Source organism: Heteronotia binoei, chromosome 18, assembly GCF_032191835.1.
Source record: "Heteronotia binoei isolate CCM8104 ecotype False Entrance Well chromosome 18, APGP_CSIRO_Hbin_v1, whole genome shotgun sequence".
Lineage (NCBI taxonomy): Eukaryota > Metazoa > Chordata > Lepidosauria > Squamata > Gekkonidae > Heteronotia > Heteronotia binoei.
In genome coordinates, this window is record NC_083240.1 from 34,683,053 (window position 1) to 34,696,062 (window position 13,010).

The 13,010-nt window shown below is 47.8% G+C and overlaps 1 protein-coding gene across 1 annotated transcript; it reads right to left on the minus strand.

Annotated features, from left to right (window-relative positions):
* Positions 1 to 2,105: 2,105 nt before the first annotated feature.
* On the minus strand, positions 2,106 to 13,010 carry LOC132586831 (sperm-associated antigen 5-like). The gene is made up of 5 exons (XM_060258964.1): positions 12,853 to 13,010; positions 7,690 to 7,988; positions 6,319 to 6,499; positions 5,145 to 5,249; positions 2,106 to 2,177 (listed from the first exon to the last, which is right to left on the minus strand). Exons 1-5 carry the CDS (start codon positions 12,880 to 12,882, stop codon positions 2,106 to 2,108), a joined length of 687 nt encoding a protein of 228 aa, XP_060114947.1. The 5' UTR covers positions 12,883 to 13,010.

The following is a 13,010-nucleotide window of genomic DNA, read 5'->3' on the forward strand; positions in this document are numbered from 1 at the left end:
CAGACACCCTGTGAGGTGGGTGGGGCTGGAGAGGGCTCTCACAGCAGCTGCCCTTTCAAGGACAACCTCTGCGAGCTCTATGGCTGACCCAAGGCCATCCCAGCAGGTGCAAGTGAAGGAGTGGGGAATCAAACTCGGTTCTCCCAGATAAGAGTCCGAACACTTAACCACTACACCAAACTGGCTCTCCTACACCAAACTGGCTCTCATGTTTAACTGACGTGACTTTCCTTTTGTAGTTTTCCTATTATGTTGTTATATGGTGATATACGGTGATTTATAGCGTTATTAGGTTTATTATTCTAATACATTTTCAATGAGCTTTGTCGCACGGAGAGTCGGTTGTGAAATTCCATCGCTTTTGCTCCCTCCCGGGTCCCAATACCACTGTAATGCAATAGCAGGGACGCCTTGCGTCTGTGCACAATGCCCGACAGAGCCTCAGCAGCCGGGATAGGAAAGCACCTGCTGAGTCCTCTAGCTAGCAAACAGAGTAAGGGTGGTGTTTCCCCAACCCTCCAGAGCAGCCTGAATATCTCCTGGAATTTCAACCGGTCTTCAGATAACAGACTCTTGTTTCCAAAGGAGAAAATGGCTGCTTTGGAGGGCAGACAAGATGGCGATATACTCTGCTGAGAACATAAGAACATAAGAGAAGCCATGTTAGATCAGGCCAATGGCCCATCCAGTCCAACATTCTGTGTCACACAGCGGCCAAATATATATATATATATACACACACACACACACACACACACACACACACACTGTGGCTAATAGCCACTGATGGACCTCTGCTCCATATTTTTATCTAACCCCCTCTTGAAGGTGGCCATGAGGTCCCTCCCTTCCCCAAAGCTCGCCTTCCTTAGGCTCCACCCCCAAGACACCAAGAATTTCACAACCTAAAGCTGGCAATCCTAAAACTGTCGAATCAACAACTCCATCAATAAATAATTCAACTTTTGGGGGGCACAGAATCCTACGAATTCGGGGGTGGGGTGGGGGGCTGCTTTTCTTTTCCTCCAGCAGCAGCAAAGCAGACACACCTGCCCTCAGGGCTTTCTTTGTAGTGGGAGCTCCTTTCTTTGTAGTGTATTAGGCCACACACCTCTGATGTAGCCAATCCTCAAAGAGCTTACAAGGCTCTTTTTTGTAAGCTCCAGGAGGATTGGCTGCATCGGGGAGGTGTGGCCTAATATGCAAAGGAGCTCCTGCTACAAAAAAAAGAGAAAAGCCCTGCTTGCCCTGTTTGGGACCAAGCGTTTGACTTAGTGCCTGACGTGGAAAACGGGACTTGCCTCTTGATGCTGAGCACTCTCCCGCTGCCTGGCCTTCGCCTCCTCCTTCATCCTCTTCATCACCGCCTGGAACTTGGCCAGCATGCTCTGCCAGGCCTCATACTGTGGAGAGAGACCAAAAGGTCACCCTCAGGAGATGAATCAGGCTTGGAGGGGGGGGCAGGGCGGGAGGAGTACTTGTGGCGGCAGGGGGGAAAACTCACATCCAGCTGCATTTGGCTCCAGTCCTCCTGCACGGCGTCTGCAAAGCGGCTCCCGTCCCTTGTGTACTCCGCGTACCCTTCGGCCAGGCCGGTCTGCAGAAAGGAGAGAGCTGTTACGCCCACTTGACAGCTGCTTTCCAGAGCAGGGGACCCAGAAAGACACTGCCCTCCGTGCAAACCGCAAGGAAACTTGTGGGGGTGTGGGGGAGGGGGGGGAACGTCCTATAAAAATCAACACAAGGATCTACTTCAATTCCACAGGGCCTGTACAACAGAGCTGTTTCGCCAGGCTTTCAGCTGAGGCAGTGGACGTCACATGTTATCGGCCTCCCCCCTTTCATCCCGTCCCAGTGCTGCAGGACCAGCTGGACCCGGACGACAGGGCATGTTTGCGAGGCAGAATTTGCCATTTTAGTCTCTACTCTGCAGTTTTAGATTTTATATGTTTTAACTGGTTTTTTAACTGTTGTCTTTTATGATGTAGTCCACCCTGAGCCTGTTCCACAGGAAGGGTGGGCTGAAAATCGAACCAAATGAAATGAAAAAATAAAAGGGAAATGCATCGCGCAAATAACATTGGCTTGTAATATCCTACAACTTGCTACTTCTGCCAAGCCTTCCTCCGGCAGAGGATGCCTCGGAAGAAGGATCCCACCCAGAACGTCTGGTTTTGCTGTTCGGCGGGAGAAACAAGGAAAGTTGCAGGCTGCAGTGATGAAATGTACACTATAGAGCAGGGGTGGCCAAACTGTGGCTCGGGAGCCACATGTGGCTCTTTCACACATATTGTGTGGCTCTTGAAGTCCCCACTGCCCCGTTGTCAATGTTGGAAAAGGCATTTCTCTCTTGAAATCACTTCTCCGAGCCAAGTCAGCCGGCAGCTTGAAGAATGCATTTAAAGTTGCTTTCTTTCTACCTCTCCCTCCCCCATCTATTTGCTTTCCTCCCTCCCTCTCTTACTTCCTGTTTTGCAGCTCTCAAACATCTGACATTCATGTCTTGCGGCTCTCAGACATCCGACGTTCATGTCTTGCGGCTCTCAGACATCCGACGTTCATGTCTTGCGGCTCTCAAACATCTGGCATTTATTCTATGTGGCTCTTACATTAGCAAGTTTGGCCACCCCTGCTTTAGAGACAATCCCTTAACATTTCGCTGCTTTCAAAGACCTTTGAGGACTTGCCGTATCACTGGACCTGAATCTGTTCTAGAGTAAGCTTTCAGCCCTTTTGGGCTTTGAGTTTGGAAAGAGTACCTTGAGCTGAGCTCATTCAAACTGGTAGCCAAGACAACTGCTTTGAAATCTGTGAGAATGCATCCCCGTCAGCCCCCAAACTGCAGGGTTTTAAAGTAGCTGTAGTTGCCTTGGGAGCACAGCCCTGCAGGGGGCCTATTCCAGCGGTCCAGCCATGGGTCAGATCAGCTGAATTTAAGCAGGCAGAAAGTTGGCAAACCCAAACAGTTTTTTTGTTTGAGAGCCCGTCGGCTACATTGTAAATGGAACAGTGGATTAAATTAAGCCAGAAAGTGGATCAGATCCCTCACCCACGCCTTGCAGCTGAGTCATTGAGGTCAAGCTAATTTGAAGAGTCCCAAAATTCTAAGGCGTGCCAACGTTCCTTTTTCAGACGTTGCCTGCAAAGACCCTGAGCAGAGAGAATTTCCAGCGATCATCCAGAGAGACCTCGAAGGCCTTGGTGGATGGCTCACAAGCATGCACACAGAAGAGTAAAAAGAAGCAAACTCCGTGATGGAATTTTGCAAAAACGACTGAAAAAATCCTCCTTGTAATTGCAATATTGTACAGACCACGGTGGGGGAGATAAGGAAGAGATCACCAACAGGCTAAAGCGTTTACGGCTCTCTAAAAAGAAATTAGAATTCCACTGGGTGGTGGTAATGGGATTGATTTATAATATTGCAATGAGAAAATGTTTATCTTTCACCATAATGCCAGAACTGGAAACTACCAATGAAAGACCTGTCACTTGAAGATGGGGACGAAGGAGTGGAATCTTTCTTTCTAGCCAAGAGCAACCACCATGGCCACTGGCCAAAGTGTCTTTTTAAAGGGCCAGACAATTTGCAGAAAATGGTGCCATTCTCTGCTCTTAGCACTGACAATTAAATAGAGTTTCCAACTCCAAAAGACAAAGCTGTATCTGAATACTAATGCTGGGAAGGTGGGGGCGGGGGAGACACTGCTGCTGTCTTGATGCATACGTTAGAGAACCTCTACAGGCACCTGTACACAGGAAGAGCCCCATGGCACAGAATGGTAAAGCTGCAGTACTACAGTCTGAGCTCTTTGCTCACGACCTGAGTTCGATCCCGGCAGAAGCTGGGTTCAGGTAGCCGGCTCCAGGTTGACTCAGCCTTCCATCCTTCCGAGGTCGGTAAAATGAGTACCCAGCTTGCTGGGGGGAAAGTGTAGATGACTGGGGAAGGCAATGGCAAACCACCCCGTAAAAGGTCTGCTGGGAAACCGTCATGATGCGACTTCACCCCAGAGTCGGAAATGACCGGCACTTGCACAGGGGACTACCTTGACCTTTTTTACAGGCACCTGAGTGGCCACTGCTGGGGAAAATCACAGGCTGACCTGATGAAACCACTTGGACCCAGAAGACTCCCAGGAGGTCCTTTGGGGGGTCAGCAGCAGGCCCAACTAATCCCTCCAAGGAACTGTTCCAAACCTCTCCCTGACTAACTTTGCACTTCCTATACCCGAAGGCCCAGAGTTCATTTCCTGAAGATGCCAGTGTGGTGTAATAGTCGGACTAGGATCTGGGAGACCCAGGTTTGAATCCCGGCACTGCTGCGGAACCTTGCTGGGTAACCTTGGGCCAGCCACAAGCTCTCAGCTTGGCCCACCTCACAGGATTGTTGTGAGGATAAACCAAAAGGAAAGGAAAACAGTAGGAGCTGCATTGGATCCCCACAGGGTGCGGGGAGGAGGAGAAGGGATTGAATTTATACCCCGCCCTTCACTCAGGAGTCTCAGAGCAGATTACAATCTTCTTTCCCTTTCCCTCCCCGCACCCTGTGAGGTAGGTGGGGCTGAGAGAGCTGTGACAGAAACCGCCCTTGAGCAGAACAGCTCTGAGAGAGTGATGACTGACCCAAGGTCACTCCAGCAGTTGCCATGTGGTGGAGTGAGGAATCAAACCCGGTTCCCCCAGATAAGAGTCCACGCACTTAACCACTACACCAAACTGGCAGGAGATAAAGTAAATGGAAATAAACACGCACAGAGCAAGCACAGAGCAACACCTGCTGGGACAGAGGAGGGAGGCTGATAGCAAAACAGGCCCAGCTTTTTGCTTTCTTCCACCCAGGGCTTTTTTTGTAGAAAAGGCCCAGCAGGAACTCATTTGCATATTGGGCCACATACCTCTGGCATCACCATTGTTCCATGCAGGGCTTTTTAAATAGAAAAACCCAGCAGGAACTCATTTGCATATTAGACCACACCCCTGACGCCAAGGCAGCCGGAATTGCATTCCTGTGTGTTCTTGCTCAAAAAAAAAAAGCCCTGCTTCCACCCATACAGCCCTTTTCCCACCTCGCAACAAGACCAGCTTGGCTTGGAAAAACCCAGTCAACCCCGGGTAGCCTCAAGCCCCGCCTTTGTACCCACCATTTCCTCAATGGCAGCCGTCATCCGCTTGGCCAGACTGTGGGCCTCATGGTTCTGCTGCATGGCTTGCCGGAGTCTCCCCAGTATCTTGGACGCGTCAGAACACTGAGAAAACCCCAACACAGAAAGCTCATGATTAGCCATCGTGGGAGAAAAGATCCAGGTCTAGAGGCCAAGCTGCGATTTGCACTGCTTTGAGAAGACAGGCGCTTAAGTTACCATAAATACCATTATGCATTGCTGAAAAAAATTGAGAATGGCTGCAAACACAGCAAGCAAGGGCACCAACGCTTGCAAGCCAAGGAAGACAGAACACAACAAGGGACATAGGGAAAGGCCCCCTCCAAAGTCGCCTTTCTCTCACCCAGAAGTAGAACTCTTTCCAAGCACCACTTTGGGGAGGGGGGCTCAAGCGAAAGCAGCTCTTTCAAAAAAGACCCATCACCAATCCCCTCCCTGCAAGATCAAGAGAGCGTGCCCCAGCTTCAGCTTCACATGTCTTCATCGGTGTTCCCTCTAAGCTGAGTTAGCATGAACTAGCTCACAGTTTTTTTTTTAGCCTCCAGCTCACACATTTTTGTCTTCGCTCAGGAAGGATGACCCCAGAGCACACTAATTTCTGCAGTAGCGCACAACTTTAATACCAGTAGCTCACCAAGTAGAATTTTTGCTCGCAAGACTCTGCAGCTTAGAGGGAACATTGGTCTTCACCCATATCTGCATATACCAGCCGCATCCAACGTTCCCGCTAAGCTGAGTTAGCGTGAGCTAGCTCACAGATTTTTGGCCTTCAGCTCACACGTTTTTGTCTTAGCTCAGGAAGAATGGCCCCAGAGCACAATAATTTGTGCAGTAGCTCACAACTTGAATGCCAGGAGCTCGCAAAGTAGAATTTTTGCTCACAAGACTCCACGGCTTAGAGGGAACATTGGCCACATCAAGTTTCATGTATGCTGCACACAGAAGTCCACAGGTGGAACCTGTGGATGAGGGAACAAGATCCCCGCCAGTGTGCAGACTTGAGAGTCCTGCTGAAGTTCTTTACCCTCCCCTATAAGCAGAATAAACAGCGCAGAACAATGCATAACTTTCTAGCCTTTTAACGCAGATCAATTCTGGATTGCTGGAGCACAGAGATTCAGAGCAACTGGTTTCAGCAGCCTTAGCTTCTTACCTCTCCGGGGGCCTGAGTAGTTGCATCCCTCTGCTCCGTAGCTGCCACCTGTGCTGCTGGCCTCTGGTGTTCCTGGCAGGTCTGTAGGTGGTGTGAGAAGACCTCTATGATGACCAAGGCACCCTCTAGGCATCCCTCTAGCTCTGGTCGAGAGAGGTCACTCAGCTGATGGCGAGAATGGCTGAAAAAAACCCGCAAGCAGAGTTCTGATCAAAGGCCACACTCCCATTTCCAGGTGTGGACAGCCACAGGCTGCAGGGAAGTCCCCCAAGTAAGGAACTGAGAAGCCAGCTTCCCGCTGGTTCCTTGCACCCAGCACCTGATAACCAAGGGCACATTGAACTCCTGAGGCAGATCATGAGGAGGAGGGCAGGAAGGGTTGCATCAGTGCTTAGTTCTCGTGGCTCTTTCTTTCATGCCCAGGGAAATGCTGATGGCCACTTGGTGTCAGTAATTTTTCTCCAGGCCAGTCTGGCAAAGGATCATGGAGGTTTTGGCCATCCTCTGGGCATGGAGAAAGGGTTACTAGGGATGTGGGGAGGGAAGGTATTTGTGAAGTTCCTGCATTGCGCAGGAGGTTGGACTAGATGACCCTGGAGGTCCCTTCCAATTCTATGAATACTAGTCTCATAACAGCTGGGAGAAGGAGAAAAGCTCTTTTGCACACCAGCCACGATTTTATCAGCCTCTCTTACATCTGTCCCAGCCATCATCTAAGTCCAGAAATCCCAAACCTGTTTAAGACTCTCCTCAAAAGGAAAACGTTGGGACCTTTTCATGAGAAGCTCTTTCCAATACCATTATTAAGAACATAAGAACACATAAGAGAAGCCATGTTGGTTCAAGCCAATGGACCATCTAGTCCAACACTCTGTTACACAGTGGTCAAAAAACCCAAGTGCCATCAGGAGGTCCACCCGTGGGTCTAGAAGGCCTCCCACTGTGCCCCCCACCAAGCACCAAGAATACACAGCATCACTGCCCCAGATAGAGAGTTCCAACAATATGCTGTGGCTAATAGCCACCGATGGACCTCTGCTCCATATGCTTATCTAATCCCCTCTTGAAGCTGTCAATGCTTGTAGCTGTCACCACCTCCACCACCACCTTATTGGCCTTCATCATTGTCTTCCTGCTGGAGGTGGGCTCACCAGCCCAGCCCACTGCAGCTGGATTTGTGCTTGCCAGGAAAAGAGAAGGGGGCACTCGCCAGGAAAAGAGAAGGGGGCACTCGCCACACAGTGCCAGGAAAAGAGAAGGGGGCACTCGCCACACAGTGCCAGGAAAAGAGAAGGGGGCACTCGCCACACAGTGCCAGGAGCAACTTTTGCCTGCTCAAGTAGCTGCACCCCGGTGAGGAGTGGAACTTACTGCCCCAGAAGGGAGTCAGTCTCTCTGTTGCTGTCCCCAGCGGACGTCATCTCCCTCGGGGATGTGTTCACACCAGCTTCCAGTAGGCTCGGGGGTGTCTTCCAGGTGGCTACAGATGCCATAGAGACTGGGGTGGTGGCAGTGGCCTTGTCTGAGAACAAGGCAGACAGGCTCTGATGGAGGGTCTCGAGTGCAGGAGAATCCGGTATGCTCTGCTCCAGCCATGCCAGCGAGGTCATCCAGGAGTTGGCGCAAGGTGACATGGTCCCCACAAGCTCAGACAAGGAGGTCACTGGGGTCTGTGGTCAAGCAAGGGGTGGAGTGAGAGATGTGCCCATGAAACATACAGCAAGGCACCAGAACAAACAAACAAAAATCCAATTTACAGAGGGCAAAAAGCCAGTTCAGTGCATGCAATGTAGAAAACAAACTGGAACAGAAAAATGCATTTGCACAGCCCAGAAAGAAAGCTGAAGTCAGTGGTAAAAAGGCACTTATCACTCTACAAAGAGCAACAAAACAAAACAAAAAGCCTCTCTTCTGAATTACTAGGTCCTTGGACAGAGAAGATGTTAGTGCCATCTTATCACATTTTTGAAGCTAGCGACGTCTTTGAATTTACATTCACCACAATTTATACTTGTGAATATTATAGATGTACAATAGTTGGCATTTAAAATTGTGCTCTTTGGCACTTCTATGTCAGTCAGTCAGTTTATTGCGGCGCTAGGCCAATCAACAACAACAACACAACACATTGACAACAGTACAACACAACACCAAGCTAAAATATAACATAACTATAAAATAACTGTATGCAACCTTCAGAGTAGTATTAAAATTATCTGGTATAAGCAACACATAGCTAAGGGCGGCATTATACAATCAGATCACAACTTCTTTCAAGTACAAGCAACATTAAGTTTCTTCCTGTCAAGGTCAGTAACATATAAATACTTAGCAAGATCCAGGGAAAGTTGATCACTCCCATCCCCTAGGAGGAAGTAAATGGCCTGGGCCTGATTTAAAGATTTAGCTTGCATTAGGTGGTTCCGCAGAAGTCTGTACCTTGCCTCTGTATGGAAGAGACAGTTCAAAATGAGATGGGAAACCGTATCGATCTCCTCGAGGCCACACGGGCAGGTCCTATCTTCTAGCGGAATCTTATGGAAACGGCCCCTCAGTACTGCCGTGTCCATAATGTTCAAGTGTGCCAAGGACAGCATCCGTCTGAACTTAATTGGCTGTATCATTTCTAGATATCTGGCGCTTTTAAGTTCACTTGTAAAAAAGGTTGGGATATACGTCCCCCCAACTTTGGCCAGAGATTGTTTTAATTCCAATTCCTGTAATCGATCTCTGATAATTGCTTTTGCCCCGTTCTTAAACATGAGGGCTAGAGAATCAATATTCAAATCACATTCATCTAGTTTAGATTTTAATTTCATTACCCAGTTACTAACAAATGAGTCATAGAAGATTTGATATGCAATATCATCCGGGTTCGCCAGCACCCTTAGAAGAAGACTCAAACCTCTATTCCACATTAATGTGGAGAGGCTTGAAAGCCCCGTTTTCAGCCTAATTGCAATGGATGAAGCGTACTTTGGCACCTGAAGGATACATCGTATAAACTTCGATTGAACCATCTCCAATTTAGTTAATTTGTTGTACAGGAAAATCTCTGCTCCGTACATTAACTGGGGTATAACCTTAGCGTTATAAACCTTAATAGCCGCTAAGGCATTATAAGCACCCTTGGAGGAGTAAAACTCCTGCAAAGCAAGCGCCGTACGTTGGGCGTTACAATGTACGTTGTCTATATGCCCTTGGTAAGATCCCGTATGATGAAAAACAACCCCCAGATATTTATATGTTTTAACTTGTTTCAGTTTTTCATCATTAAAACGCCAGATCATTTCTCTGAATCTTTTAGTGAAAACTATAATTTTAGACTTGTCTCTGTTGACAACTAAATCAGTGTCGAGACAAAAAAGAGAAAGCATTCTGAGCGACCTACGTAAACCAACTTGGGATCTTGACAGGAGTAATACATCATCTGCATACAACAAGATGGGCACAGCAATCTTCCCGATTTTGGGGGGATGCAGACTTGGGTCAGTAAAATACCCTACAATGCTATTAATATATAAATTAAAGAGTTGCGGAGCTAATATACAGCCTTGTTTGACACCTTTACTTGTTTGAATTGGATGAGTCAAATGACCTTGAGGTGTGCATTTTACCTGCATACTAGAATTTTCGTACAATTTCATCATAAGAAATAGGAGTCTACGGTCAATTGATGTACTGTGCAATTGGTGCCACAGCTTGTCCCTTGACACAGAATCAAAGGCTGCTTTAAAATCTATGAACGCTGCGTATAAACGAGAGCCCTTTGCTGCAGCCTGCTTATCAACAAGGAATTTCAATATTAACACGTTGTTCAGGTGAGAACGATTCCTTCTAAAGGCTGCTTGTACATTTGCCAGGATGTGGTTTTCCTCCATCCAGGTTGTTAATTTCTCCCGGAGGTGTAAGGCGTATAGTTTCCCCATAATATTTAAAAGGCTGATTGGCCTGTAATTTTCAGGCTTCTCTCTCCCGCCCTTCTTATATATAGGAGATACTATAGCCCTACTCCATTCCTCTGGCATTATAGCTGTTTCGTCTATAAAGGTGAATAGGGAAGCCAGAACAGGCGACCACCAGTCCTGGTACGATTTTATCAATTCTATCTGGACACCATCTGAACCTGGGGCTTTCTTACATCTGATCTGCTTTATCAGCTGATCAATTTCTGAACAGGTAACCGGTTCCCACTTAGGGCAGTCTGTTAACTCTAGATGTAATGGAGGAGAGACTTTAGAATCCAGCTCAGCATTGTACAACTTACTGAAGTGGATCTCCCACTCTTTAGGGCTGATTAAATTCTTAGGGCAATAAGGACCTTTCCGTTGTAACCGGTTTAGTTCATTCCAAAAACAGATCGAATTTTATTTTTGGCAGCCGTATATAATTTTAGCCAATTTTCTTTAACATAAGCTCTTTTCTTTTGTTTAATCAAGAGCTTGTACTGTCTTTTTACATGCTTATATTTAATTCTGTCAGACCAGTTATCAGTCAATTTTTTAATGAAAAAAGTATAAATGTCTTAGTTTTCTACTAGCAATACTTCTGAGAGAGCGAGCACAGACATGCTGCAAACTGCAGCCTTAGCACAAATATCTTAATTTTTGCCAAGTGACAGGCAATGTTCCCTCTAAGCTATGGAGTCTTGTGAGCAAGAATTCTAACTTGTGAGCTACTGGCATTAAACTGGCGAGCTACTGCATAAATTAGTGAGCTACTGGATTTAAAGTTGTAAACTACTGCATAAATTAGTTTGCTCTGTGGACATCTTGCCTGAGCTAAGACAAAAATGTATGAGCTGGAAGTCAAAAAACTGTGAGCTAACTTGCGCTAACTCAGCTTAGAGGGAACACTGGTGACAGGTAAACAGTTAAAAACAAAATGCAGACATTATGTAGTAAACCATGCACCATATCTAGTGCCCAACAGGATCACAGGCATTATGCGTGGCCCAGGGTTGTGCAGATTTTACTCTGCAAGGCTGAAAACACTGCAAACAAAAATGAATGAGTGTTTTAACAGAGCTCCTTAGCCACCCTGAGCCCATTAGGGGAGGGCGGGATATAAATCTGATAAAATAAAAATAAATAAACATATGTTGGCTTTTACCCCACACTTGCAAGGGAAGCCTTTTTTATCCTCACAACAACCCTGTAAAGCAGATTTGGCAGCAAACAGAGGACTGAAAAGTCTAGCTAAACAGAAATCGGAACCCAGGCCTCTCAAATCCTAGCCAGACATCTTTATGAATATGCCACACTGGTTCTCAAAACATACGTCCTACAGCCAAGAGATCCAGAAAACCTGTCTCCCTGGATGCAAGGAAGAGCTACATCTACAACTGGGCGTGGGGAAGGGGGGGAAGAGTGTGAAATTGCTTTAGAGAACACCCTAACCAGGGTTGCCAACCTCCAAGGGGGGCCTGGAGGAAATCACACAGAATTACAGCTCATCCATTGCCAAGCTACACAAAAAAGTTCCTCTGAAACAATGGCAGCTTTGAAAGGTGAACACCTTACAGCTGCCAACTCTGTCTTGGAAAATTCCTGGAGATATGGGAGGGGCAGGGGGTAGCCTTTGGGAAGGGTGAAGTTTAGGGATTGGAAGGAGCTCAGCGGGGATGTGACGTTACTCTAGGACAGGGGTGGCCAAACTGTCGCTTGGGAGCCACATGTGGCTCTTTCACACCTATTGTGTGGCTCTCAAAGCCCCCACCACCCCGTTGGCCAGATGGGAGAAGGCATTTGTCTCTTTAAATCACTTCTCCAAGGCAAGCCAGCCAGCAGGTTGGAGAAAGCATTTAAAGTTAAAGTTGCTTTCTTTCCACCTCTCCTTCCATCAATTTTCCTCCCTCCCTCCTTTGTGACTCTCAAACATCTGATGTTCCTGTCTTGCGGCTCTCAAACATCTGACATTCATTCTATGTGGCTCTTACATTAAGCAAGTTTGGTCACCCCGTCCTTTTCTTCTAGACCGGGGTAGTCAAACTGCATCTTAAGAGCCACATGTGGCTCTTTCACACATATTGTGTAGTTCTTGAAGCCTCCACTGCCCCATCATTGGCCAGCTTGGAGAGCATTTGTCTTGTTAAATCAGCTCTCTAAGCCAAGCCAGCAGCTTGGAGAATGCATTTTGCTTTCTTTCGGCCTCTCCCTCCTCCCCCATCTATTTTCATTCCTCCCTCCCTCCCGGCTCTCCAACATCAGATGTTCCTGTCTTACGGCTCTTAAACATTTGATGTTTATTCTATGTGGCTCTTACATTAAGCAAATTTGGCCAGCCCTGTTCTAGACTCTACCGTACGCCATAGAGCCTGATCTTCCAAGCTGTCATTTCCCCCATGGAACCATCTTGGTAGTTTGTCATTCCAAGAGCCCTCCAGCCCCAGTTAGAGCTTGGCAACACTCTGGACCCCCCATCCTTAGTCCTCCCCCCACAAACCTCACCCGCCCCAAAGTCTCCAGGATTTTCCCACCCCAAAGGTGGCAACCCCAGCATCGGACAAACAGACAAGCGCCCCAGTCGCTCTACCTCCTCCAGCCCCACCGGTGGCTCCTCCATGGCGGCACCCCAAGAAAGCCTCCTTGACGGGGCAAGCAGCACCGCCCGCCGCACAAGTTTAAACGAAACCCTGCTGCGTGCTCATTGGTCAAATGACGACACGGGGGGGACGCCCACAGAACGCCAGC

What these genes read in the sequence shown, in the direction of transcription:
- LOC132586831 (XM_060258964.1), bottom strand. Translation starts at nt 12,882, where the DNA reads ATGGAGGAGCCACCGGTGGGGCTGGAGGAG. An exon ending in ACTGACTCCCTTCTGGGGCA is followed by an intron (nt 6,500 to 7,689) that starts GTAAGTTCCACT and finishes GGTTTTTTTCAG; the next exon opens with CCATTCTCGCCATCAGCTGA. An exon ending in CTACTCAGGCCCCCGGAGAG is followed by an intron (nt 5,250 to 6,318) that starts GTAAGAAGCTAA and finishes GGGTTTTCTCAG; the next exon opens with TGTTCTGACGCGTCCAAGAT.